Source organism: Dermatophagoides pteronyssinus, unplaced genomic scaffold (assembly GCF_027571235.1).
Source record: "Dermatophagoides pteronyssinus isolate colony J.1.1.1.1 unplaced genomic scaffold, Derpt_VIB-CSIC_2022.12 sq0022, whole genome shotgun sequence".
Lineage (NCBI taxonomy): Eukaryota > Metazoa > Arthropoda > Arachnida > Sarcoptiformes > Pyroglyphidae > Dermatophagoides > Dermatophagoides pteronyssinus.
Window position 1 is genome coordinate 480,836 of NW_027461546.1, and position 27,932 is coordinate 508,767.

At 27.3% G+C, this 27,932-nt stretch overlaps 6 protein-coding genes and 1 long non-coding RNA gene across 10 annotated transcripts; 4 read left to right on the plus strand and 3 right to left on the minus strand.

Annotated features, from left to right (window-relative positions):
* The first annotated feature begins 287 nt into the window (after positions 1–287).
* LOC142645789 (uncharacterized) lies at positions 288–11,219 on the plus strand. Of its 2 annotated transcripts, none has more exons than XR_012846848.1 (3): positions 288–335; positions 428–1,140; positions 11,026–11,219. It is a non-coding gene; the product is annotated as an uncharacterized LOC142645789 (long non-coding RNA). The 2 variants fall into 2 exon arrangements; XR_012846847.1 differs by lacking the exon at positions 11,026–11,219 and adding an exon at positions 1,514–1,797.
* A 1,637-nt stretch (positions 11,220–12,856) lies between these two features.
* Positions 12,857–14,409, plus strand: LOC113794112 (ras-related protein O-RAL-like). The gene has a single exon (XM_027344238.2). It carries the CDS (start codon positions 13,542–13,544, stop codon positions 14,112–14,114), a length of 573 nt encoding a protein of 190 aa, XP_027200039.1. The 5' UTR covers positions 12,857–13,541; the 3' UTR covers positions 14,115–14,409.
* A 1,122-nt stretch (positions 14,410–15,531) lies between these two features.
* LOC113794008 (serine/threonine-protein kinase B-raf-like) lies at positions 15,532–18,271 on the plus strand. Its single transcript, XM_027344127.2, has 2 exons — positions 15,532–17,419; positions 17,481–18,271. Exon 1 carries the CDS (start codon positions 15,688–15,690, stop codon positions 17,317–17,319), a length of 1,632 nt encoding a protein of 543 aa, XP_027199928.1. The 5' UTR covers positions 15,532–15,687; the 3' UTR covers positions 17,320–17,419; positions 17,481–18,271.
* LOC113793906 (prolyl endopeptidase-like) lies at positions 17,336–20,474 on the minus strand. The gene is made up of 9 exons (XM_027344019.2): positions 20,176–20,474; positions 19,607–20,110; positions 19,399–19,538; positions 18,649–19,327; positions 18,319–18,584; positions 18,168–18,263; positions 17,922–18,103; positions 17,680–17,831; positions 17,336–17,602 (listed from the first exon to the last, which is right to left on the minus strand). The coding sequence occupies exons 1-9, from the start codon at positions 20,326–20,328 to the stop codon at positions 17,537–17,539; spliced, it is 2,238 nt and encodes a 745-aa protein (XP_027199820.2). The 5' UTR covers positions 20,329–20,474; the 3' UTR covers positions 17,336–17,536.
* An 89-nt stretch (positions 20,475–20,563) lies between these two features.
* Positions 20,564–22,128, minus strand: LOC113789768 (FAD-dependent oxidoreductase domain-containing protein 1-like). The gene is made up of 2 exons (XM_027339385.2): positions 21,851–22,128; positions 20,564–21,782 (listed from the first exon to the last, which is right to left on the minus strand). Exons 1-2 carry the CDS (start codon positions 22,076–22,078, stop codon positions 20,658–20,660), a joined length of 1,353 nt encoding a protein of 450 aa, XP_027195186.2. The 5' UTR covers positions 22,079–22,128; the 3' UTR covers positions 20,564–20,657.
* A 60-nt stretch (positions 22,129–22,188) lies between these two features.
* LOC113791422 (uncharacterized) lies at positions 22,189–27,779 on the minus strand. Of its 3 annotated transcripts, none has more exons than XR_012846842.1 (3): positions 23,356–23,578; positions 22,758–23,291; positions 22,189–22,526 (listed from the first exon to the last, which is right to left on the minus strand). XR_012846842.1 is itself a non-coding variant. In XM_075823022.1 (3 exons), exons 1-2 carry the CDS (start codon positions 23,426–23,428, stop codon positions 22,924–22,926), a joined length of 441 nt encoding a protein of 146 aa, XP_075679137.1. In that variant the 5' UTR covers positions 23,429–23,576; the 3' UTR covers positions 22,189–22,526; positions 22,920–22,923. The 3 variants fall into 3 exon arrangements, 2 of the variants coding, with proteins under 2 accessions (XP_075679137.1, XP_075679138.1); XM_075823022.1 differs by having other exon boundaries at positions 22,920–23,291; positions 23,356–23,576; XM_075823023.1 differs by lacking the exons at positions 22,758–23,291; positions 23,356–23,578 and adding an exon at positions 26,899–27,779.
* Positions 24,100–26,591, plus strand: LOC113791407 (heat shock protein 83-like). Its single transcript, XM_075823020.1, has one exon. The coding sequence runs from the start codon at positions 24,258–24,260 to the stop codon at positions 26,454–26,456; it is 2,199 nt and encodes a 732-aa protein (XP_075679135.1). The 5' UTR covers positions 24,100–24,257; the 3' UTR covers positions 26,457–26,591.
* Positions 27,780–27,932: the final 153 nt, after the last annotated feature.

Sequence of the window (27,932 nt, forward strand, 5' to 3'; positions counted from 1 at the left end):
TTCGCATCTACTACTACCACTGCTGATACTTTTTTTTTTGAGATAGAAGCATGGTCGAATGTAAATTTGAAATATATCAACATTATTTTCGAATCCATTCTCTTTTGTTCAATAGAGCTGCTACTACGAGATTGATTTGAATGAAAAAAAAAACAAAAGTAGTAGTATTGAAATGTGTGAACGAATTCTCTTCTTTTTGTGCAGAAGACAAAAAAAAAACAAACAAGTGGCGTCCTCTAACCTAACATTCGAATTTCTTCTGTTCGAAATCATTTTTGAAATTTGAACAACAAAAAAGATGTTTAAAATTCTTATTTAAAATTCTTTTTTCCCAGGTTTGAAACATTTTCTTCATTTGTTTGTTATTCCATCAAATTGACATAAAAGTTTTTTCTGTTTTTTTGTTCTTCTCTACCAAATTATACAGCGACGAAAGTAATCATAATAAACCAAAACAAACAAACCGAATGATGATGAAAAACTTTTTTTCTTTTCTTTTGGCCTAGTAATTACTGATGCCTAGAACATTATCAACAACAACAACATTGTAAACATTGTTGATCAAGAAATGTTAATAATGATGATGATGATGATGACCGATAAATTCTCATGAATTGAATGCGGAACATGATGGAAAAAAAACAGAACAAGAAAACTTTATTGAAGAAGAAATTCCATTGAAAAATTGACTGAATTCCGAAAAAGCTTTTTGAGAATTTTTTCTTTCTGAAAATGTCAAATGTTTGTGTGGGTATTTTTCGTCGCAATAATTCAATCATTTTTTTCAAAATTTTCTAACCCTTTACTTCTCTTCTCTTCAATCATTTCCCATTTTTTTCTTAACTAAATTTCACATCAATTCCTGAAGCAAACAAATGATTGATTGATTGATTTTGAAAAATATGTTTTGTCTCTGCCTATGTAATTTACTAAACAAATCGATCGATCGATCGATCGATCGATGTTTAAAAATCATTATTTTATCACAATTGTTTCTCTCTTTCCATCAAGAATCTTTCCAAAACAACAACTAACCAACAACAATTCTCATTTTCAACAAAAAACTTAATCAAATATTAAAATCAAAATATGAAAAACAATGGTTCTTTGAAAAAAAGTAAACACCAAGCAAGCAAGCAAGTAAGCAAAACAATCAAAATCATAATAATAAAGATGATAAAAGCTTTTCGCTCATTCAATAATCATATTTTTCTTTTCTTTTCTATACTTCTTATGTCAATTTAGATTTTTCTCTGTTTTTCTTTCTTTCGCTATAAAAAAATTTTGATTCAATTCAATTGAATTCAATTTTCGTTACATTCACGAACATTCATTTTTTTTCTTCTTTTCTTCTTTTTTGTTATTTAAAAAAAATGAAAAAGGAGAGAGAGAGAGAGAGAGAGAGAGAGAGAGAGAGAGAAAGAGATTTCCAAATAGCAGCCAAAATTGAATTCAATTGAATTTTAAATTTCAAATTTTCTTTTCTTTCGTTTTTTCCCTTCCACCATACTAGTTTCTCTCTCTCCCAGTTTTTTAGCATTCATATTACCAAGAACGAAAAGAAAATAATGAAAAATAATAATAACTTTGGTATGTTTGTGGATGGAAGGATGGTGGTGAAGAAGGCGAGAGAAAAACGTTTTTCGTAAAGTTTCTTTCGGTTCGTAGTTTGTTTGTTTCGTTTCGTTTTGAACAATCGATCGCAATCGATGAGAGAAAGAAAGAACGAAACTTTTTAAAGCAAAATAATGAAAAGTTTTTTTTTAAGAAAAAATGATGATGATGATGATGATGATGATGTGGGAATCCATTATAATAATAATAATAAAAATAAAAATGTAATGGAATGAAATGAACAAGAAAATAATTTTCTTTTTCAATTTTTTCTTTCCCTCTCTTTTTTTTCTCGCTCTTGAATGATGATGAAAATCAAATTTGGTTAAATATTACCCCATTATTTTGTTTTTTGTTTTTCATTAATGAAAAAAAAAACAATTTGGTAACTAAATACTAATATTTCGTTTGGTTGATAGTAGTAAGACAAGACGAAAGAAAGAAAGAAAAATAAACTTTTTCTTTTCAATTTTTTTCTTCTTCTTTCGATTATTATTATTATATAACATTACAAAGTAATCATCAATGATGATGATGATGATGATCAAATAATAATGATGATATAATACACATTTGTTGTTGTTGTTGTTGTTTTCCAAAAGCAACAACAACAACATTTCATGCTCCGATTAATTTGTTGTTGTTGCTGTTGTTGTTGTTGTTGTTTTTATTATTAGTTTTTTTTTCGTTTATTATTTTGTCTAAAGTTTTTTCATTATTATTTTTCCCTCTCCATTCATTCATTCATTCAATTTGCCCGAAAACAAAACATTACATAACATTCATATATTATACAGTGTATGTTTGAATAATAAAAAAAATTATTATTACCATCGTAGAAATGGCCGGCCAGTGTTTGTTTGTTTTAGTTTTAGATTTCGTTTTTTAAGATGCATTTTCTCCATTATATAATCTTTGAGTCTTTAGTAGAGAAAAGAAAATGATGAATTTCTGTTTGATAATAATCGAAAAAAATCCAATGAATGAAATGAAGCAAACAAATGATGATGAAAAACATACATACATAAAATAATATATTTTCTTCATTCAAGCAAGACAAGATTCGTTCGTTTTTTCTTCTTTCATTCGTTCGATTTTTTCTTTTCTTTTCGGTATTTTGGATATCAACCGAACCAAACAACGAAAAAAAACTTCATTCGATTCTTTCTTTTTTTGGTTTTTTTTCTCATTTCATTTCTGAATAATCTTTGAAATCAATGAGAGAAAAAATCTGACTTTTTTCTTTTTTTTCCCTTCTCCAAATTCAATAATATTATCTATCTGTTTTTTTCCTTTTCTTTTTCGATTCGATTCGATTTTCAAAATCTTTTTTTTTTTTTTACTAACCGAGATTTCGAATCACAAATGTATATTACTTTTTGTTGTTGTTGTTGTTGTTGTTGGTCCCATTATATTCGGCTATTCAAACCCGAAGAGAAAGAAAATATGATGTGATGAGATCTGAATGTGGATATAGAAATGAGATTTGAAAAATCAAAGAATTTACATTCCAAAGAATTTTTCGACCGTAGAATTTTCATTGCAGGTTTTAATCGATAAAAATCAGTGAAAAAAATGACGAAGAAACACCATTAAATTGAATCGATCTTGAATATTTAAATGGATTTTTTTTTTTTGCTTCATATTCGGTTTTTTTAGGTTTCATTAGTTACCGAGAGAAAAAGAAAAACGATGTTTTCGATTGTGTTCATCATCATCAATTATCCGCATCAATTTTGATTCACACATCTCTTCTTTGCTTCTTGGGGTAAATAATTATGATTTTTTCATTTTGCAAAGACTAGAAGAAAATGTCTATATTATTTTCTGGTTTTCCTTGAATCTTTCCATTCTGTTCTCACTCTGTTTTGTTCAGTTTTTCGTTGAATCAGATGAATTTTTTTTTTCAATGAATTTCAAGCAAACCTGTTTTTTACATTGAAAAATTTATGTCATTTTTGAATTTTTTTTTATTTAGCTTTTCTTCCATCATCCTCATAGTTATTTATTACTATTTTGTTTTTTATCAGTCTTTCTTTCGTTTATTTTTGATTCAAAACAAAACAAAAAACAAACAAATTTATTATATGAATGAATGAATAGATAAAAATCAATAATATAAACAATTTTTTACAACGTTATATAACGATGATAATGATGATAATAAAATGATAATATCCGCTTTTCGCTTATTATTATCATCATTGTAGTTTTTAGTATTTTATTATCATTGTTTATTGTTTATAATTTAACTTTGAAATCGAGAAAAAAAAACAGAAGAATAGAGGAATAGCATCATCATCAAACATTACTATAAGATTATTATCATGTAACAAAGCAGAAAAAAAACTAATACAATCTAGGTATATAGAGATGAAGAGAATATTACCCATTTTTATTTTCTATGAGAATGATAATGAAAATACTAAGCATCCAAATGAATGAATAGATAGATATCGATCTTTTTTTCTCTCTTTTTCTCTTTTGAATTTTGTTTTGTTTCGTTTCGATCATTATTTTTGTTTTTCAACATTCAATCTTTTTTTTATTATTTTCAAAGTTTTTCATTGTTTGTTTGAATGAATGAAAACATATTACCAAACAAAAGAAACAGAAAAATATTGAAATAAAAATAAATAAAAAACAAGAGAAAAGAATGTGATTGAAAATACAGTTTGTTATCGTCGTTTTTTTTTTTTGTTTCTTTTTTACGATTTTCCGATTTTTTTTCTCATACGGATACGGATGCAAAACAGCAAAACAGAAAAGCAAATTGATTCGGCCTAAATGTTGTTGTTAATGATGATCTAATTGGTAACGAAAAAAAAGGAAAAAAAACAATTTTCAGATTCTCTTTTTGAATCCTGATTTTGAATTTTTGTTTTCAAATCAGGCTGCCTGATGATGATAATGATAATGATGTTTTTCATTGAAAATCATAAAAATAAAAAATTCTTTTGAATTTCCAGATAAGAATCGTTTTGGAAAGAAAAAACCTTTTTTCAATCATTTCCAATTTCAATTTGTTTTTATCAATAATTTTTTTCCATTTGCAGCTTCTAAATCATAATCATCATTATAATCATCATCAAGGTTTGTAAATAATCGTCTAAAATTATCCAATTCACATTTGATAATAACAACAACAACAACAACAATAGCTTCTTCTTCTTCTTCTTCTCGGATAATGATGAATATATAATGAATTTTTGGTTGTGTAGAAAAAAAAGATAATTTGTTTTTGTTTCGTTCGTTTTTGGCTTAATCACTGCGCAAAGATTTGTTTGTTTCAGAAAATGGCTTCTGTATTTTAGTTTAGTTTTGCTTTCTGTATTGGATGTGGATTAAGTGTGTTCTGTTGATGAAGAAAGGATTAAAAAAACCAAATATGTTCATATTTTGTTGTTGTTGTTTCATGCAAATGAATCTTTTTCGAAAAAATGAATTTTCCCAACAAACAAAAAAAAACCAACTCAATTGATTCGTTTTCAATTCCATTTTTGGTCGTTTGAATGTGTTTCATTCGTTTGTTTTTAATTGATAAACACACGCACACACACATTTTCAATTAACACATTTTTTTTTGTTCTTCTCGTTGCAATTTTATTGATTATGTTTTTCTTCGATGATATGATTAATTGAATTTCATTTTTTCTCCTTTTCTTTGATTATCATTAATAGAGATTTTCGATTTCTGGTTTCCGAATCAAATTGATTTTTCTTGATTTTCCTTCGGAAAAATCAAATCAATAAACGGAAACAGTGAATATTTGTTTCAGATTTTTTGAATTTCGGATTTCGGACAAGATTGATTAACACTTTTCGGGAACAAGAACAACAAAGAAAAAATCAATCTTTTATCGATCCAAAAACTGAAGAAAGTTATCAAATTCCAATGAAAAAAAACAAAATTGTTCAATTTTTACAAAAACAACAACAACAACCGGTAGAATGCTGTTGTTGTTGTTAAGATGCAACAAACAAAAAAAAAACTTTAAACCTTTTCCTGAGAAAAATGATAATTATATGGACACACACACACACTATATTTCAATAATTCAAGGTTATTGATTTTTTTTTTCATTTTTAGCTTGTTTGTTTGAATTCATTGGAAATTGAACATTTTTTGCATTTTGCTTCTTTCATAATAAATTTAGAACAGTGCCTGTGTGTAACTAGATTTTTTTATACTTCTTAATAATGAGATTTTTTTTATAAAAATCATTAAAATTCAATAGAATTAAACAACAAAACAACGAACAACGAACAAATAATCATTATTCGATTTGATTTGATAAGATGATTAATCAATAATAATAATCATTTCTGTTAATGGATAATGTTTGATGGCCAAAACACTGCTGTTTGTTTGTTTGTTTCATTCGATTTGCTAAATTCTTCAACAAACAAACAAACAGAAAAAGAATTATCAATGAATTTATTCAATGATAAACAACAACAACAACAAAATGTCATTCAATTACCATTCAAATGAAACAAAAACTAAACGAAATGAAAGAAACAGAGAAAATCTGATTAATAAATAAATAAATGATGGATGTATCCAAAAAATATGATGAATATTTTGTTTTGTGTATTTTAAGAAATTTTTTAAAAAAAAGGTATTTTTATAGTAAACGACGATATTACTTTTTACAAGTAATATTTGTCTTTTTTTGTTCAAAGAAAAAATATAGGAAAATTTTTTATCAATTTTCATCCATCTTTGTCTTATTATCATCATCATCATTCTTTTTTTCGAAGGATATTTTTCGTTTCGTTTTGTTTCCATTTTTATCTTCGCATTTCGTTTATTTCTTCGTATTTTTCATTTCATTTCATTTTAATATTCATTATTTTCAGTTCATCATCATCATCATTATATTATGATTATTATCAACATCAACATCATTATTGTCATTATCATTCATTTTATCTATCCAGTTTTTTCGTTTTTCGTTGTTTTGTCTTTTTTTCATACACACAGCATTCATTTATTATTCAAAAAAAAATAAACTTTGAAGAAAAAATATATTTGAGATAACGAATATTTAAGGCAGAAAAGAAAAAATTTCTCATCGTTTTTTTCTCTCGAGATGGTCGGTTGTTGTTTTGTTGGTAACAAAATATTATATCCCAAAACATAAACAGAGATTATTTTCACGAATAATAATGATGACGATGACGAAGTAACGAAACTATTATTCAATCCTATTGTCCTCGGGCATCTTTTTTTTTATTAGAAAGAAAAATTCATGTTTTTTTTTCTTTCCATACATTCTTTCAGCTAGTCTCTTGTCTTGTTTGTTTTTGTTATGAAAAAAAATTCCTATCTTTTCCTATTGAATAACATACGGGTTTGCAGAAAAAAAAACTTAAAAATTCATTCGTTTTTTGTTTATGGAAAAGATTAATTGTTTCAAGTTTTTGTTTTCTTCTTGATTATCATTTTGGTTAAGATTAACCAATTCAGATTTGGAGGAGGAGGAGGAGAAGAAAAAATTGGTTGAAAACTTTTTAACCCTAAAAGATACTATCATCCTAATAATCGTTTTTTGTTTCTTATTTTGTCGAAATAATGAGGCCAACAATGTTTGTTTTTCGTTTTTGTTTTGTAAAATTTTTTTTGAAATTTTTTTATTTTAAAAATCAAAGAAAAAAATAACATCGATTATGTAATACAGATCTTTTTTTCAAACATCATTATAATATCTAATTAACTCTTTTCATATTCGTTCAATAAATAAAGTTACTAAAATTGTAATACAATATTGTTCGGTTGATTCAACTGAAATCCTTGACCCTTTTCATGATGAATTTTTTCAAAAATGAATTTTTCAAATATGAATAAATTTCCATTTTTAGTAAAGTAGACTTTTTTGAAAATTCAAAAATGTGATGAATCACAGAATTTTTCTGAATTTTTTCTGATTAAACATCATCTCTGATGTATGATCTCTAATCATTAATTTTAATTTGTTAAAAACTTTTCTCTTTTTTTCTTCTGTGATCATTTTTTTTTGATATTTATCCTGCAGTTTTTGATGATGAAATTATAATTTTTTTCAGTTTTTTGAATTGCAATATTGTAAGATAACATCATCATCATCATTTTTAATTATAATATGATCAGTAATTGCGTATTGTAATTGCGCATGTTTGTTTTTTCATTTTGCCTAAACATAACGGTTAAAAAAGATTTGAAAATAAAGAAAAAATTTTCCAATTTGATTAATAAACGAAATACTTGAAATGAAAAAAAAGAGATAGAGAAAAAACAATGTTTGCTTGAATGAAAAAAAAAATATTAATGATATTTCTTTTGCTCTCTCCTCAACATACCATACTTTTTCTTTCTTTTTTTTTTTATAAATAATAAAAAACATTTACAAAGATAATAATTATTATTGTACACACACACACACAACGAAATTTACTAAACAAAAACAAAAACAAAAAAATGTTGACGATGATTAATTGTTCATATACAGTTTTTTTTTCATTCGTCGAAGAGAGAGAGAGAGAGAGAGAGAGAGAGAGAGAGAGAGAGAGAGAGAGAGAGAGAGAGAGAGAGAGAGAGTTTTAATATTAAATACGAATTATTATTATTATTATTATTATTATTAATCATCATAATAATAATAATAATGAAAAAAAAAATCCAAATAATAATCATTATCATGATGATGATGATGATGATCGAGATGTATGAACATAATAATCATGATGATGATGATAATAAATGAATGAATGAATTGTTAGATGTATGTATGTATGTATCTGGTATAGTAAAGAGATAGTGAAGAGATATGATGATATAAAAATAATAATAATCATAATCATTCAACCGATCCCGTTCAGTTCAATGTATGTTCAATGTGTGTATGTATTTATGTAATGAAATTGGCACGATTCAATAAAGATTTTTTTCTTTTCTTTTCTTTTTTCGTCTTCACTATCTATCTATATAGAGTGTGAGTGAATTGAGAAAGAATGTGTGTATTTTCTTTTCTTTTTTTGAACGATTGAAAAAACAAGCAAAGATTGAAATTCTTCGTTTATTTGAGAGAAAAAGAAATTGATTATAAGTAGATAGGTTGAGTGAATTTTTGGGTAAAATAAGAGATTTTTTTTTGCGTTTGAAAAATGATTGTTTTGAATGATTTAAAGTGGAAAAAAAATTTCAGTTACTTAATTTGATATCAAAAAAAAAATTGTTTGTTTTTGTTTCCACATTGATGATATTTGATTGTAATTTTTTTTTCTTCTTAAAAAAAATGTATTTTTAAAAATGTTTCTTTCTTCTGCTGTTTTGTTATAAAAATATTACAACAACTAAAAAAAATCGTGATCATTATCAATTAATTCAATTCAAATCAAGATTTCTCTTCTCTTCTCTCTCTCTATTTTGCTATTTTTGCTATTTAAAATTATTTGATTTTATCATCAGTTGTAACACAATGATAATGATTTTCATTTATAAACAACAACAACGACTACGATAATGATTATGATTATAATTATCAACATTGATGTTAATCAATTTTGATAATTATTTTTACTATTATTCGTTTAACAACAAACTGAAAACCCAAAATAATAATAAGAAATTTACATTTGTAAATTAAAAAAAGAGAAAGAAAGAAAGATTGATAATAATCTATTTTCTTTATAGATTTTTTTTCATTATTATTATTAAAATGATAATAATGACATTGCACACATATTCATTTATAATGGCCATCACTTTTTTTTATTGCGATTAAAAAACATTTTCATCGCAGATTTTCACTTCATTCATTCATTGTTGCAACAAGATCAACCAATATAAACAATTTTTTTTTTTCGTTTCATTCCGTTGCCTTCTCTCTTGCTTTCCATATAAATCTAGGTTTTCATTAAACCAATCATCAATCATTTTTCGCTCATTTCTTGATTCCAAGCTATTAAAATGTGCATATTTAGATATTCATTTTCTTTTCGTTGAATAACGCTGTTGATGATGATGATGATGATAATAACGATGAATATTAAAATGAAAAAAAAAGTTTTTTATATATTTTTTTCACAAAAAGTATAGTGGACATTGGTCAGAAATGAAATGAATGAATGAATGAATCCAATTTAACCCTCTTTTTTCTTTCTTTAATGATGATGATGATGAGTGTGATTAATGAAAAAAGGATTTTCATTTCATTTTTCGTTTTTCATAACTGATCAATGTCAATTGTAAAATGAATGAATGAAAAATTTGAAATTCCAATATGAAATGATAATTGCGATTTTGTTTGTTTGTTGAATGAATGAATACGAAACGAAACGAAAAATTCATTCCACAAAGTTTTTCAATCAAAATCAAAAAATTTCCATGTTTTTTTCTCTCTGTTCATTAAATATTCATTAAGAATTTTGTACCAAAGAAAAAAATTTCATCAAATTGAAATTTATTTAACTGTTTTTTATTATTATTCGGTACATTTTTTTTTCTATGTTTGTTTTTTGTATTTTGTATATAAATACAAAATACAAATACAAATAAATCGTTTTTTTTTGTGTTTGTTTCACATCAATGATAATGGTGAAATCAATTGAATTTGAACAACAACAACAAAAAACTTAAAATGTTTTTATTATTAATATATATTGGGGGATTTTCGTTTCGTTTCGTTCTCTCTTCCCCCATTTGTATCATTTGGCTTTTTTAGATTTTATTCATCACATTGCTATATGGTGATTCCATTCATAGACATTCAACACAGCAAAACACTAAGCAGTTTTTCGTTATGTAAACATTATTATTATTATCGTTTTTTTTGTTCAAAAAAAATATTTCAGTTTTCAGTTTCTTTTCAGCAGAAAAAACAAAGTTTATGTTATTTGATTTCCCCATTATAATCGTATGTTTGTTTGTTTTTCCTCTTCATAGTTTCATTCATGTAAATCATTTATGTGTTTCAAAATGTTATGGAATTATTTGAAATCTAGAATTTGAAAATGAATTTGAATTTGAAAGGAAAAAAAGAGAGAAAATGTAATAAAATCACAAAAAATACGTTGCCTTTGTGAAATGAAAATTCAGCAAATATTCATTTATTGGAGGCAAAAAAAAATATGCGGAAATGCTAATTTTTTTTTATTCGGCTAAATTTACATTGCGTTTGTGTGTAACAAACGTTATTATCAGTGTTTTTTATTATATATCTTATTGATTTTGGGAATGAAATTATGAATTTTTGGAAAATTGATTTTTTGTTTTTTGGTTGATCCCCGTACTGACATCTAGTGATTTAGAATCTTAAACTTTTTCGTGTTTGCTTTGATCGGCGAAAGATGGCGACAGCTTGTCTATTGGAATAATTTTTTCAAAAAATTTTTGATAAATTTTTTTTTTTTTTGATTAAACAACCATAGGATATTTATGGTGGACAGAAGAAGAAACAAAAAAAGATAACAGAGATTACAAAAAAATTTCATCATTTTTTTCCCCCAAACAACAAAGGTCAACGAATTTGAAACAAACTAGCTATGAATAATTTTACTCATAACAGATTTTTCCTATGCATCCATCTTATTATCTTTGAGATAAAATGTGAAGAACAAAAAAATCCTACATTTTGATAACGAAAAAGAAAGAATAGCTATTGTGTTTCGAATATATGACATGTGTGAAAAATCACAGAAAACAAAAAAGTTGATAAAATCATCAAATCTTATCATTTTTGACATTCTTTTGTTTTTTTTAATCATCAGGATAATTGTATGCAAATTAAAAAGATAAATCATCAACGAAAAGCGAAAAAAACTTAACGAAAAAGATGGATTTTTTTAATTTAATTTTCATATTTTCAAATTACTATTGTTTTGTTTGTTTGAGGAGGAGGAAAAGCAAAGTAATAATATTGTGTTTTACAAGTTTCAACCAGTTTTATTTGATGATTTTCCTCAATCCGATGATTGTCGATTGTCGATTGTCGATTGAAATGAATGAATGAATGATCAGAAAGCAAAGAAAAATGTAAAACGACATGCTAAAAACTGTTATTCAAAAAAAAACATATTACAATGTGGGTCAATAGGACATTTAAAAAATCTTTCTTCGTTATTGTTGATGATGATGCTTGTTGTTGCTTTCTCCTGTGTTTCTGTACGTCTTGCGTCTTGTATTATTTCATATATATGAATCACACCACCAGTTGAACTTTTGTTTTTTCATTTTTTCGGTCATTGATTATTATAATAATAATAATCATAATGTGATGGTGCGTCTGTAATGAAATTATTATTATTGCTGTGTCGCTATGTTGGAACCTTGGCAACAACAAAAAAAAATCTTTTCGAGGAAAGTGAGAAGATTTTCTGCTGCTGTTGAAAAAGTCCATTATAAAGTATTTTTTGTTCGTTACATTCTTTTTCCTGTTTATAATTTTGTCTATAATTAAAAAATTTTCAAACAAGGTTATCCAAGCATCATTTCTTTCCAATGATGATAATGTCGATGGACATTTTTTGATTCATTGGACAATTTTTTGATTTCTATATTCGTTGCAATCATCCAGTTATTGTTGTTTTCACTAGAAAAGAAAGAAAAACAAGGTGATTTTTCTTCTTTGAAAACAGAATTTTATTAATTAAAAAAAAAAATTAAACTTTTTAAAAAGAAAAGCAGCTTTTTTCTTTGTAAAAAAATTTCAAATTTTTATTATTCTTTTGTTTTGCTTTTCTTGGATTATAACAAATCAATAAATCTTGAAAAAGACAATAAGGGATTTTCTTTTTCGCCTGTCCTACTTCAGCTCATCATTTCCTTTCAGTTTTTCTTTTTCTTCTTCTTCTCCGAAACTTCTGTGAGTCATCCCCAGTCAACTATGGATATTTTCCATGAATTTTCATTTCATTTTTTCTCCACCACATTCATTATTTCATCATCATTTCGGAGATGTTGAAACTTGTCACAGAAAAAAAAATTGAAACATTCAACAAAGAGAGAGCCATCGAGATATAGGTTGGCAACGACAAGCTGAAGAAATTCAATTTTCAAAAACAGAGAAATAGATGACGTGATTCAAAGAAAAAGAAAATTCAATAAAATTTTTTGGTCTCAAGAGAAACTTGTTATTTTCTTTTCTTTTTTTTACTTGTAATTTGAAAAAAATCGATTACACTATATGTCTCTATGGAAAAATTTCAAACAAACTGATTTTGTTGAAAAAAAGAGATACTTTTCGTCATTAAATTATTCCATTTTCTCTATGAACATCATCATCATCGTCATGTGATGATTATAGAAAGTTTCTCTTCGTTTGTTTCATTACTATCATCATTACATCCCCCCCACACACACACACACACTGATTGCTTAGCCGAATCGTTTCCAAAAAAAAAAAAGTTTCAGTACAAACAACAACAACAACAACAACAAAAAAACCAATAATCTTTGTTGTTGTTTGTTTGTTATCGTTTTAAAAGAATTTTGTTATTTTGAGAAAACAAAAATGGAAAAAACTTGAAATTTTCTTTTTTAATAAACACATTGGTCATCATCAACATGTTTTTGTTATTTTTTTGGTTGAAATAGATAATATTCTTCGATTATCGATTGATATATGTGAAAGTTTGTTTGTTTGTTCATTTGATGATTTTTGTTTGTTCTGTTTGTTTGTTCTGTGCACTGTGATTGATGGATATCGATAATAACTAGTTTTTTTTGTAGTTTTTTTTGGGTTGTTTGAAATACTATAAAACTCTTTGATTTTTTGAAAATTCAGTTTTTAATTTTTTCTGGAAAACGTTTCAACTGGTCGACGAATTTTTTTGTTTTGTTTTGTTCAACGTACAAATCTTGAAGAATTTTTCTCTTGAACAACGCGATTGATATTTGTCTGATTCTGACAACAACAACAACCGCAACCACAAAAATATAAACGAAAATGTCGGTTCAAAAAATCATTATCGTTGGTGATAAAAATGTGGATAAAGAATCATTTAAAAATAAACTAATGAATTTACAACGTGATTCAAATGTATCTACTGAAAATCGATTTCTATCATGGACAATCAATCAACAACAATTAAAAGTAGAATTTAAAATTGTTGAACCGGATGAATTGCCAGCCGTACGAGATAGTTTTTATCGTAGTGCAAACGGTTTCATCTGTGTATTCGATGTGAATGATGAACAAAGTTTAACAACGGTAAAAAAAATGCGTGAACAAATATTGATTGTACGATCTCAAACACGTATCATATTGGTTGGTATAAAAAGCAATAATATTGAACAGAAAAAATTACGTAAAATAAAGAAAAAAGATGCAAAACAATTGGCAAAAACATGGAAAGCCGAACATTTTGAAACAATTATTGAAGGAAATCAAAATATTGAAAATTGTTTAAATGTTTTAATGAAGGCAATTATTGAAAATAAACATACACGTTTAGTATCTGGTCGTACTAGTTTGAAAAATACATTGGATCGTTTTAAATATTATAATTGTTTTAATTGATTTGTAATTTCCATTATTGAATTCAAATATTTAAAACTAATCGAAACACAAACACAAACACACACACATATAACCAATTTCCTATGAATATTACTTTTAATGATAATGGTAATTTTATGGTATTCTCTTTCGCTCTCTGTTTGTATTTTTTCTTTTTTTTTACCAATGTATTTTTGTATTGAAAAAAAACAAAACAAAACAAACTTGTTTAACTTTTTTTTCGCTATTTTTTAATGATTAATTTTTGATTTTTCCAAACCCATATCTTATCGTATTAAATTGTTTTTGTTTTTTTTTTGGTGTTCGAATCAAATCAATCAATCAATCTTAGCCTTATTATAATGTAATTTTATTTTCAAATTTCAAAATCAATAAATAAATAAATAATTTAAAAAAAACTTCAAATTGCTCAATGTGTCTTTTTTTTATGTTTGATTTTTCTTTTTTCGATAAAATTTAAATGAAAACAGAAAAACAAATCAGTCAAGGATTAACATTTCAAATCACCGTGTGTGTGTGTGTGTGTGTAATTTCCACAAAAAGATAAGCAATAATAATTATGTTGTTGTTGTTGATTGAGCATTGTGAAATTTTCCAAAAATCTTATAATATTTTCTTTTCAATTCATATTCTTTTCATCATTATTTTCCCCCACCACCACCATCATCATTAATGTAACAACTTTTCAATGGCTTTTCCTCAATTTCTTATCTTGATTTTTTGTTCATTACGTTTTGATGAAACTAAAAGGGGGCAAAGAAAAAAAAAAGAAATTATTCAATCAATTTTTCTTAATTTTTTTCAATTCATTACCTTTATCCGATTTTTTTGTTTGCTGTTGCTGTTAAGGAATTGAATTTAAAATTTCATTTTTTTATCATCTTAAAATTGTTGTTTGAAGGTGGCTGTTGATATCATCTTGTTTCCTTCTCCTGTTTGTTTCGAAGGCGAAGATCAAGTGAAGTAGAAAAACTCAAGAAAACACCTTTCCTAAATGAGCCACACACACAAATGTTTTTGTTTTTGGAACAAAAATGTAGAGCAAACATTCCCCCTTTAGACATTTATGGTGGCAAATATTTCGAAATGTCCTGTTTTTTTGTTGTTTTGATCGCTGTTTATAATGAAATGATACAAAAAAAAAGATGGAAAAACCGAGAAATTACAATTTTACGAAATAAAAGTTTCGAGAAAGTTTCTGGACAACAATCATCGAAGAATTATTAACGAAGAAGAAGAAGAAGAATCAGCTGCTCAAACAATTTTTTCTTTGGCAAACTCGAACTTGTTTTGGTTTTTTCTTTCTTCTTCTTTTTTACTTCTTTGGCCAAGAAATATATAGAAATTTTCGGAATGAATATGAATAAAAGTAGCGGCAAATGTAAATGGCCATCAGAATTTTCGAGCATCTTTTGTGTTATTTTTTTTCAATTTTCCGCGTAATTAACCGTAATTTTGTTTTGTTTTTATTCTTCGAAATGAATGATTCCGAATATTGAAACAGATAAAAACGACAACAATATTCTTCATTTGGTTATTATTTGATCGAATATTATTATTAAAGAAAAAAAAGATGTTTCCAAATAAACAATTATTACATGTCCATTTACCGAATCAACAACGGACAATAATACCGATACAAGATGGACAAACAGTACGTGATGCATTAGCACGTGCAATGAAAAAACGACAATTAACTGCTGCAATGTGTTCAGTATCATCATGTGATACTAATTTACCGATTGCATGGGATTCAGATGTAGCCGATCTAAATAATTGTTCAAAAATTGAAGTAAGAATTATGACACATCAAATACGACGTTCATTTTTTAAATGGACAAATTGTGAATATTGTCAAAAAATTTTATTCACCTGTTTACGTTGTCAAACTTGTGGTATTAAATTTCATTCACGTTGTTCATCACATATATCACCAATGTGTCAACCAACCAATCAATATCTATTACATTTATTACAACGTAATGGTCGTAATATTGATCGTATGCGTATGGATATTAAACGTTCAAATTCGGTTAGTTCGGATACCCGAGAACGATCATCATCTGAACCAAATATAACCATAAATTTAATTAAAGATGTTAAATTAATTGATTCGAATGAAAAAGATCAAACAACCGGTACAACAGTAACTGTACGTGAACCAAGAGCACGTTCAGCTGATGCTAGTTCATTGAAAAAAATTCGTCGAAATTCAGCATCAAATCGTGAATCGATTAAAGATTGGGAAATTCCTGAATCTGAAATTCAGATTAAAGAATGTATTGGTTCCGGTTCATTCGGTACAGTATTTCGTGGTTTATGGCATGGTCCTGTTGCAGTGAAAAAACTGAAAGTTGCCGAACCAACACAAGCACAATTGTTTGAATTTAAAAATGAATTGGCCGTATTACGTAAAACTCGTCATGTGAATATTATTCTATTTATGGGTTATGTTTCAAAACCACAGTTAATGATTGTAACACAATGGTGTGAAGGTTCATCATTATATAAACATTTACATGTTATTGAAACAAATTTTAAAATGAATCAAATACTTGATATTGCCCGACAAACAGCACAAGGAATGGATTATCTGCATGCTAAAAAAATTATTCATCGTGATCTTAAATCAAATAATATATTTTTATCAAAAGATTTTACTGTTAAAATTGGTGATTTTGGTCTAGCTACTGTAAAATCACATTGGGGTGGTTTACAACCGACAAATCAACCAACCGGTTCGATATTATGGATGGCACCGGAAATTATACGCGGTGCAGCACATTCATTTCAAAGTGATGTTTATGCATATGGTATTGTTTTGTTTGAAGTTGCAACCGGAATGTTACCATATAATCATCTAAATAATCGTGATCAAATACTATATCTAGTTGGTCGTGGTTTTTTAAAACCAAATCTTCAACAAATACGTGAAGATGTACCGAAAAAATTCATATCACTCATACAACGTTGTATATTATTTGATTGTAAACAACGGCCATTATTTCATACAATATCAGGTTCATTGGAAAATATTCAAGTACCAAGAATACATCGTGCAATATCGTTACCGAATTTAAAACTAAAAACAAATGGTGATTTTGATTTCGATACAATCGATATTGATGATTTTCGTTCAATCGAATCACCATTATTGGCTAATTTTAATAATAATTTTCCATTTCGTATAATGGCAGAAATTTAATTTTGAAAGAAATCAAAAAATCAAAATCAAACATTTATTTACTTATTTTGAATCAACTTTTTTTTGGAAATACCCAAAAAATGCAAGGTGCAATGCAATAGTAAGTTGTTTTTCTAATTTAAAAAAAATTCTAATTTTTTTTTTGTTGAAAAATTCCTTAGTTGATGTCCTTCTCCAACCACCGAATTCCATGGAAAAAATTTTTTCCATCCATGGTTTAATCCAAATATTTCAACGACAATGAATTGATAATGAAACTATAAACATCCACCGTATCTTCAATCTTTATAACCGAAAGAAAAATTGGGGGAAAAAAATTAATGTTGGTTTTGAATGGGAAAATTTCTTTTTTTTTGTTACAATTTTATCCGTTGGTTTTGCACCACCATGTCCGGTACCAGTATCGATTCGTATCAGAAACGGTTTATTTGGAAAACGATTACCCAAACGATATTGAAGCTGTGCAATATATTTATATGAATGTAATGGAACAACTCGATCATCATGATCAGCTATTTGAATTGATTGGAAAAAAAACGTTTCATTAATTTTTTTTTGTTATTGATCATCACCATCATTGAATTATTTAATTAGCCAAAAACCTGTAAGCAATAGTGTAGCCGGATAGTTTGTTAGCCTATTATTGATTTCGGATGGAATATTATGTAATGGTGAATAACCAAATAAATAACGAAAATTTATTTCATCCAATTCTGGATCACCATATTCTGAAATCCATGCATGTCCTATAGTGAATTTTGGAAAACGTAACATATCTAATAATCTGATCAAAATCATTACAAGTATTAATAATTTTGTAACCAAAAAATAAAAATCAATATAATTACCCAACACGACATATTGTACAACCAAAAAGATCTGGCCGTTGATTTGAAACAGCCGATACTAAAAGTCCACCATTTGATCCACCTTCAATGATTAATCTGAAAAATTTTTTTATTTATTTTAATAAATTTCGAATTTAAAAAACAGACTTACTTTTCTGATTTTGTATAATTATTTTTGATTAAATATTCAGCAGCAGCAATAAAATCATCAAAACTATTTTGTTTGTTTAATAATTTTCCTGAATGATGCCATCGTTTTCCATATTCACCACCACCACGAATACCGGCCAATGCATAAATACCATTTAGATTTTCCAACAATAATAATCGTTTTGGATCGAATCTTGGTTTCATTACACTATTAAATCCACCATATCCATACAGTAATGTTGGATTTTCACCATTCATCATGATATCCTGAGAAAAAAAAATACAAAAAATTTAATTAAATAATAAAAAACCCATGTTTTTTCAAAATTACTTTTTTATGTGCAATAAACAATGGAATTTGAGTGCCATCTTTACTTTTAAAGAAAATTTGTTTAGTTACAAATATTTTCGAATCGAAATTTTTTGGCCATGATTGTTGATATAGAATTGGTTCGAAATTTTGATCACGATCAAATCTGATACGAAAAATAGTTGATGGTATTAGAAATGATGTTATCGAAAAAAATGCCTGGCTATCATTTTTTCGTTGCCATGAAATCCATTCAATCGATCCTAATGGAATGTTTAACATTTTTATCAATGTTCCATCGATTAGTTTACGTATTTCTAATCGACTTTTTACATCATGTATATAATGACAAATTATAAACGTATCATTTATAATTCGTACTGAACGTAAAACATCATCATTATGTTCAGGAATTAAATCTTTCCATTGTGATTCTTGAATACTATATGAATTGGTTAGATTTACTTTAATTAGACGATAATTTGATGCATTACGATTAGTGAGGATATAATGAATTGGACCATCATTCGATATATATTGAAAATTTGTATCAAATGTCGAGATTATTGGTTGAAATGATAATTTTCCATTAATTTTAGTTTGATTATTATCAAAACGATAATAATACCATGCTTCAAATTCACTGTTTTGTTTGATAAATACATTCAAATAATGGCCACATTCACTAACTTTTGCATAGCTATTTAAATGGGAAAAATAAAATAAAATGAAATCTTTTCTTTCATCAATAAAGATTATTATTTTTCATACAAACGATTCAATGGTTGATCAGGTGTTTCATAGACAAGAATATCATATTGTTGATCCGTACCGATTCGATGATAATAAAGTTTATTGAATTTATTTACAGTTGTTTCAGTACCATCGATTCGACTTTCATTTGGATATCGCTTGGATATGAAATGAATATGAAATTTAATTTGTTGAAAGGAAAGCAATCAATCAAATCAATAATTACCGAATAGAAAAATCCTTTATTATCAATAGTCCATGATGCGGTTGAAAATTTAATATTTGTTAATGTTTCATTCAAATCGGTATTATTCTCAACTGAACGTATTCGAATGATATTCCAATCGGAACCAGATTCATCCAAACCATATGCACACCATTTTCCATCATACGAAAAACTGGTCAATGCTAATGATATTGATCCATTTGGACTCATTTCATTTGTATCGATAAATATTTCAAGATTTTCTGGATCATCTGGTCCATTCAACATTTTATAAAGAATATAATGATTTTGTAAACCTTGATTTTTTAGTAAAAAATAATTCGGGCCACGTTTAAATGGACCATCAATACGATCATATTCAAGTGATTGTTTAAATTTTTTACGAATTTTATCACGATATGTACATGATTGAAGATAAGGAAATGTTATGGAATTTTGTTCCTGTATAAATTTTTTCGTTTCATCACTTGTCGTATTTTCCAACCATCGATATGGATCATGAATCTGTAATAAACGAAAAATAAACAAGAAAAAAGTAAAAACAAAATTTCAAATTTTCCAAAAATTACTTTAATTCCAAAAAATTCATCCTGAATTGTTTCATTACGTCGAACATTTGGATATTCGAATAATTTTTTAACATTTTGACCTTTTGTTGTCATAATAGATGACAAAAAAAGAATCGTAATGAAAATGATGAATTTTGGGTACATGTTGGACATTGATTTGTTTTGTTCAATTCAACTTTTTTTTTATATTTGATTGACGTGAATCATGTTAAACGAGGAACGATTTTAACGAAATGAAATTAAATAAACAAAACAAAAGGGCTATTGAACTATATGGAAAATTATGTGATGTGATGTCCTGGAAATTGACCGATTTTTGTTTATAAATCATAAATCGTTTTTTTGGTGGGAAGAGAAAACAAAAACAAATAGCTTATCTAATCACTCATTTGATAATCAATGTTATATTTTTTATTTGTTGTAAGTTTTATTCAAATCGTTATGTTTGTCTTTTCAAAATTGTCAATATTTTCATATTTTCATCAATAAATATTTTGTTCTTTTAATGGACGATTTTCCAGAATTCTTGGCCAACCAAATCGATCCAAATTGATTGTTTCAAATCGATTGTTTAATATTAATTCCATCATTGCATTACCGATTGCCGGACCCATTTGTATACCATGGCCACTGAATCCAGCTGCCCAATAAATATTCGAATAAAATGGATCCCGACCAATGATTGGATTCTGATCAAAATGATTATAATCATAAAATCCTGCCCATGCTGATTTTATTTTCAATGCTTCAAAACATGGTATACGTTCAGCCAGTATTGGATGAATAAATTGATCAAAATATGAATAATCAACATCAAGATTATCGATTTCAGGTTCTTCAACTAATGTCGGTGGTGAACGGCCACAAATAAAATTACTACGTCCTTCACGACGACAATAAACACCTGATTTATCGATTAAAAATGGAAAATGATTTTCACAATCAATTGATGATTGATTTTGATCGAAATTTCGACAATCAAAAACAAAAACATAACGTTTACGTGGTTCAATTGGCAGATTAATTTGTCTTTGTTCATAACCAAGATATTTAGCTAATTGTTTTGAATCATAACCAGTACAAACAACGCCGATATCAAATTTAATTTGTATTTGATTACCATCCGGATATTGTACAATAACTTTTTGACATTTTTTTCGATCATCACGTTGATGATGAAATCCAACAACATTAGCATGAACAAATTGAACACCTAAAAATTTTGCTTTATGTTTAATGGCCATCAATAAACGATATGGATCAAACCATCCTTCATTTCTGGTACCAAATACACCTGCATCAATGCCATTACAATTTATCCATGGGAATTTTTGGGTTAATTGTTCATTGTTTAACCAATCTAATGATGCGCCGAATTTTTTTTGAACAAGAAAATTCTCTTTCAATATTTTCATCTGTTGACTATCGGCAAGTGTTAGATAACCTTTTTGTTGATATGCAACATCAGGTATTGGTTGATCCAGTATACTTAATTGTTGAATATTTTGCAAAAATCTGGCTGTAAATAATGACATTTGAATATTTTCTGGCAAAGAAAATTGTTGTCGTATACCACCAACAGATAATGTTGTCGATGCTCGTGTGTACTGCGATTTTACATTGAAAAAGCTTAATAATGAATGAAACACAAACACACACAGGTTACATTACTTACACATGGATCTTTTTCAAAAACCGTAACACCTAAATTAATTGATGCATTATCTTTGATAAAATAACCAATCGATGTTCCAATAATACCGCCACCAAATATGGCAATATCAATTCGTTGTTCATTGTTGATCAGTGATTGATCATTGATTTTTATTGATATTTTTCGTTTTGAAACCAATAATAATAATTGGTTTGTTGTTTGGAAACGATTGAAAATTCGTAACAACATTTTTTTTTAATAATGGAGATTTTCATTTATTATCAAATTTTGCTCGCATTGCAATCATCGAATGATAATTTATCAAGAAAGAAAAAACAAACAAACAAACAAAAAAGATATGATTTTAACTTTTGGGGATAACTTTTTTTAACCGGGGTTAATTTTTATTTTTCATTTATTTTTTTTGGAAATAAAGAATTGCATTCAATTTTGTTGTCAAAGTGTTAAATTTTTTTTTGTTTTGTTTTGTTGTTGTTTAACGTTGTTCATTTTCATTATGATTGTTCCAATGATGATGATTATGATTATGATAACGTCGTGGATATTGATTATTACCATATTCACCTTCTTGTCCTTCACCTCCTTGTTGTCCTTGGCCACCTTGTTCATTCTGTTGATGATAATCATACCTTCGATGATGATGATGTTGGTGTCCTAAGTGTTAAATCAGTATAATCTATATATTAAAAAAATCAGGGAAAAAAAGCAAAAAAAAATTACTATTATAACGACCATCCGGTGATGCATCAATCAATGGAATAATCCAACATAGTTTAACAATGATAATTAAACAGGTTAACAGAAGGAAAATCGAACGAGAATGCATGCTTGATTGATTAGTGAAATTGGTAAGTTAAATTAAACTGAATGAAAGAATTTGAAATCTAAAATGCCAAAAAATCGATACTTTTATAGCAGTAAAAAATATGGATTAGAATCCATATGTTTTGTTTTGTTTTTTTTTGTATTTGTGTGTCTGTTATAAATGACATAATTGTCAATCAAAAGTTATGTAAATCAATCCAAAATTCAAGTGGTTTTTTTCAATTTTCAATTCGAAAATGATTACAAGATCAAGGTTGTACAGTTGTTGTTGTTGTTGTTGGGATCGATATAGTGGAAGTATCAAACGAAGATGTTGTTGTCATTCTTGTTGTTGTTGTCGTTGGATTATTATCGTTTGTTTGATTATTACAAGGAACAATAATGTAAATAACTTCTGGTATACAGATTGGTATATGTTCATGTTGTTGTTTTTGATGTCCCGGTGGTCCATGATCATGATGGTCATGATGATGGCGACCACGATCATGATGATGATGACCACGACCATGATTACCTTGTCGAGGACTAGGCAATGGTGGTCGTCGTCGATCATCATCATCAGTTCGATGTTGCCGACCATTATGATGTCCAGAAAATGGATCACGATCTAGATAAACTTTTGATTTTTTTTAAATTCGTTATGAATTGATTTTCCCCGAAAGAAAACAAAAAAATATTACCATTATTCGAATAGACCAATTGAATCAAACATAAACAGATAAAAATATTGATCATTATTGATTTTCGTAACATTATTTATCATCGGTCAGAAGATAATTGCTTGAAGATTGTCATTGATTTTTTTGTTCGATATTTTCGATCATTTCAAGTTCGACTTTTATTTTATAGGTGGAAATTGTATTGAGTTTTCTAGCAAAAAAAAATCTGTTTTTGAAACAACATTTGTCTTCGAAAAAAAACTGACATGAACATCTTTCATCTTTGGTTATCTTTGACAACCAAACAATTTTCAAATCAAATTCTGACAATTTTTTTTCATCTCGAAATCAAAAATCTATCCATTTGATTGACTGATTTTGATTTTTCTACCTGGCCAAAAATCTGTTTTAAAAATTATCCATGATTTTTTTTTTTTTTTTTTTTTTTTTGATAAAAATCTGAAACATTCTGGAACAATTTTAGGCAGGCAGCAAAAAAAACAAACAACCAGAAACGAGAAAATTCTATTTTTTCAAGATTTTACTGGAATTTAGAATTTTCTCGAAAACGCCATACATTTCTTTTGCATTTCTCTCGAATGCAATCGAAACATTCATGCGCAGTATTGGTTGCCGCTAATACACACATTCAACTCAAAATATAGTGATAGTGGCATTAATCAAAGCCAAATGAATGGCTATGATTTTTTCGGGAATTTTCTACAAATTTCTTGAAAATGTCGATTTTTATATATAAAATGCGAATCGTTATATTTTTCGGTTATTATTCCGAATTGTAAAGTGCTTGAAATTTTGTTTTTTCACTGTGCGAATTCTACTGCGAATTTTTTTTTCAATTTTGTGTATTTTACTTCGTGTGTTTATCGTCATTTACTCAACAACAAAAACAACATCGTTCGAAAATGCCGGAAGAAAATCAACAACAACAACAAGAAATTGAAACATTCGCCTTTCAGGCTGAAATTGCTCAATTAATGAGCCTAATTATCAATACATTCTATTCGAATAAAGAAATATTTCTTCGTGAATTGATATCAAATTCATCTGATGCATTGGATAAAATTCGTTATGAATCATTGATTGATCCATCAAAAATTGCAAATTGTAAAGATTTTTATATTAAAATTATACCGAATAAAGATGAACGAACATTGACTATCATTGATACGGGTATTGGTATGACAAAAGCTGATTTAATCAATAATCTTGGTACAATTGCTAAATCCGGTACAAAAGCATTTATGGAAGCATTGCAAGCTGGTGCCGATATTTCAATGATTGGTCAATTTGGTGTTGGTTTTTATTCAGCTTATTTAGTTGCCGATAAAGTTACTGTACATTCAAAACATAATGATGATGAACAATGGATATGGGAATCATCAGCTGGTGGTTCATTTACAATTTGTCCTGATCATAGTGAACCATTGGGTCGTGGAACAAAAATTGTCCTATATATGAAAGAAGATCAAATTGAATATTGTGAAGAACGTCGTATTAAAGAAATTGTTAAAAAACATTCACAATTTATTGGTTATCCAATTAAATTGGTTGTTAATAAAGAACGTGAAAAAGAAATATCCGATGATGAAGATGATGAAGAAATGAAAGATGCTGAAAAAGAAGAGAAAAAAGATGATGATACTGGTGATGAACCAAAAATTGAAGATGTAACCGATGATAAGGATGATCAAGAAAAACAGAAAAAGAAAAAGAAAAAAATCAAAGAAAAATATACTGATGAAGAAGAATTGAATAAAACAAAACCAATTTGGATGCGTAATCCGGAAGAAATTACACAAGAAGAATATGCTGAATTTTATAAAAGTTTAACAAATGATTGGGATGATCATTTGGCTGTAAAACATTTTTCCGTTGAAGGACAATTAGAATTTCGTGCATTATTGTTCGTACCGAAACGTGCACCATTCGATTTGTTTGAAAATAAAAAACAAAAAAATAATATTAAACTTTATGTTAGACGTGTATTTATAATGGAAAATTGTGAAGAATTAATACCAGAATATTTGAATTTTATGAAAGGTGTTGTCGATAGTGAAGATTTACCATTAAATATTTCACGTGAAATGTTACAACAGAATAAAATTCTTAAAGTAATCAGGAAAAATTTGGTAAAAAAATGCCTCGAATTATTTGAAGAATTAGCCGAAGATAAAGAAACATATAAAAAATTTTATGAACAATTTTCCAAAAATCTTAAACTTGGCATACATGAAGATCATACTAATCGTAAAAAATTGGCCGATTTACTACGTTTTCATACATCATCATCAGGTGATGATATGTGTTCGTTGAAAGATTATGTAACCCGAATGAAGGAAAATCAAAAACATATTTATTTTATTACTGGTGAATCAAGAGAAATTGTTGCCAATTCAGCATTTGTTGAACGTGTACGAAAACGTGGTTATGAAGTTATCTATATGGTTGAACCAATTGATGAATATTGTGTACAACAATTAAAAGAATATGATGGTAAACAATTGGTATCGGTTACGAAAGAAGGTTTGGAATTACCCGAAGATGAAGATGAAAAGAAACGTTTTGAAGAAGCAAAGAAAAAATTTGAAGATCTTTGTAAAATAATGAAAGATATTTTGGATAAAAAAGTTGAAAAAGTATTAGTTTCAAATCGTTTAGTTAGTTCACCATGTTGTATTGTTACAAGTCAATATGGATGGAGTGCTAATATGGAACGTATTATGAAAGCACAAGCATTACGTGATTCATCAACAATGGGCTATATGGCTGCTAAAAAGAATCTGGAAATCAATCCTGATCATCCGGTTATTGAAACACTAAGACAAAAAGCTGATGCAGATAAAAATGATAAATCAGTTAAAGATTTAGTCATTCTTTTGTATGAAACATCATTATTATGTTCGGGTTTCAGTTTAGAAGATCCACAAACACATGCATCAAGAATTTATCGTATGATTAAACTTGGTTTAGGTATCGATGATGATGATGATAATGAAATGTCTATCGATCAAGCTACAACTAACGTTGATGGTAAAAATATTGTACCGGATGATAATGCAGCTGCTGCTGCTGATACTTCACGAATGGAAGAAGTTGATTAAATTCTTTGATTTTCATCATCATCATCATCAAAATATGGTCTATCCAAAGAAACAAACAACATTGATCTTCATCATTATCATTTAGAAGTGAGAATTTTAGATAGCCATCGTCTTACACTACTTATTCTTTTTATTTTTAAATTTTTTTTGTATTTTCACAAGTTTTATAAATGCTATAAAAGTACATTTGTGTGTGCATGTAATAGTTATAATTGTAATTTATAAAAAGATGAATAAAACTTGTAGTTTTTTATTTTAAAAAATCTAATGACTAAAATTTCTATCCTTTCCATTATACAGAAATGATTGATTATTTTGATGAATAGAAAAATGAGAATCGAGGAAAAATAAAGTTGGCAAAGGTTTTTGATGAGGGAAAAAAAGTTGGATTTTTGGTTGTTCAATTTTTCATTCATTTTTTATTTATAAAAAAGAATCTTACGAGAACGTTGAAATCCTTCATTTGCACGACCCAATTCATCCAATGTATTAACAACCATACGATCATCATTATTCAATATTGATTTACGATATTCATCCAATCGTTTTTGAAATTGTCGTAATTCATCACAACAATCACGTGATTCATTGAAAATTTTACCATCAATATCTGGATATTGTCGTTGTAATTTTTCCAATTGTTCTAATAATTTTTTTGATTTCTTTTTTTCATCATCAATCCAATCAACACAAGAATCTAATTCTTCGGCGATTAATTTTTTTGCTTTTAAAATTAATTGTTTCATTTCATTTTCGATACGTTCTTTTGCGGTTGTCATTTTCGGTTGTTGTTTTGGCTGCTGCAGCAGGTTTTCGTTGATTCAAAATTTTTCAAAATTTTTTGTTGAATTTCGCAAAGTTGAAAATGCACAAAAACGAAGAAAAAAAATGGTGGTTGTTGTTGTCGTTGCTAATTGCTGCGATACAATAATGAACGATGAAAGCACGAAACGATTCCAAAATAATGTTTTGATGATGATCATCGTTTCTCTTCCATAACCATTTAAATACCAATTTTGTAACAAAAAAGAAAAGTCCATTGGTGATGATAGTGTTGATGGCTGGCTGTGTGTGTGTGTTGTTCATTGTGTGTTTGATGATAATCATCATCATCATCATTATCATTTTTTTGTTGAAAAAAATGGCCAAAAATCTTGATGATGGGATAGGCATTTTTTTTTTGATTTTGTTTGGCCATTTAAAAAATGTCATGTGTGTATCCATGGCTCTTGTGTGGAAAAATTTCTCCGCTGACTGACTGACTGATAACTGGTCAAACACACTAATAATTTTATCGCAAAAAATTTTAATCAATTTTTTTTCAATGTTAATTCGTTTGAAAATCAATATTTTTCTGATAAAAATTTGTTGTTGTTTGCTTGTTTGTTGATTTGTACTTAAAGGATGATTCATTATTATATCCTGATAATAATCTTATAATCATGACTTTTTGCGTTTGTTTTTGTTTCAAAAATC

What these genes read in the sequence shown, in the direction of transcription:
- LOC113794112 (XM_027344238.2), top strand. Translation starts at nt 13,542, where the DNA reads ATGTCGGTTCAAAAAATCATTATCGTTGGTGATAAAAATGTGGATAAA.
- LOC113794008 (XM_027344127.2), top strand. Translation starts at nt 15,688, where the DNA reads ATGTTTCCAAATAAACAATTATTACATGTCCATTTACCGAATCAACAA.
- LOC113793906 (XM_027344019.2), bottom strand. Translation starts at nt 20,328, where the DNA reads ATGTCCAACATGTACCCAAAATTCATCATTTTCATTACGATTCTTTTT. An exon ending in ATAAAGGATTTTTCTATTCG is followed by an intron (nt 19,539 to 19,606) that starts GTAATTATTGAT and finishes TTCATATCCAAG; the next exon opens with CGATATCCAAATGAAAGTCG. An exon ending in TGTACAATATGTCGTGTTGG is followed by an intron (nt 18,104 to 18,167) that starts GTAATTATATTG and finishes GATTTTGATCAG; the next exon opens with ATTATTAGATATGTTACGTT.
- LOC113789768 (XM_027339385.2), bottom strand. Translation starts at nt 22,078, where the DNA reads ATGTTGTTACGAATTTTCAATCGTTTCCAAACAACAAACCAATTATTA. An exon ending in TTTTTGAAAAAGATCCATGT is followed by an intron (nt 21,783 to 21,850) that starts GTAAGTAATGTA and finishes GTAAAATCGCAG; the next exon opens with TACACACGAGCATCGACAAC.
- LOC113791422 (XM_075823022.1), bottom strand. Translation starts at nt 23,428, where the DNA reads ATGTTACGAAAATCAATAATGATCAATATTTTTATCTGTTTATGTTTG. An exon ending in ATTGGTCTATTCGAATAATG is followed by an intron (nt 23,292 to 23,355) that starts GTAATATTTTTT and finishes AAAAATCAAAAG; the next exon opens with TTTATCTAGATCGTGATCCA.
- LOC113791407 (XM_075823020.1), top strand. Translation starts at nt 24,258, where the DNA reads ATGCCGGAAGAAAATCAACAACAACAACAAGAAATTGAAACATTCGCC.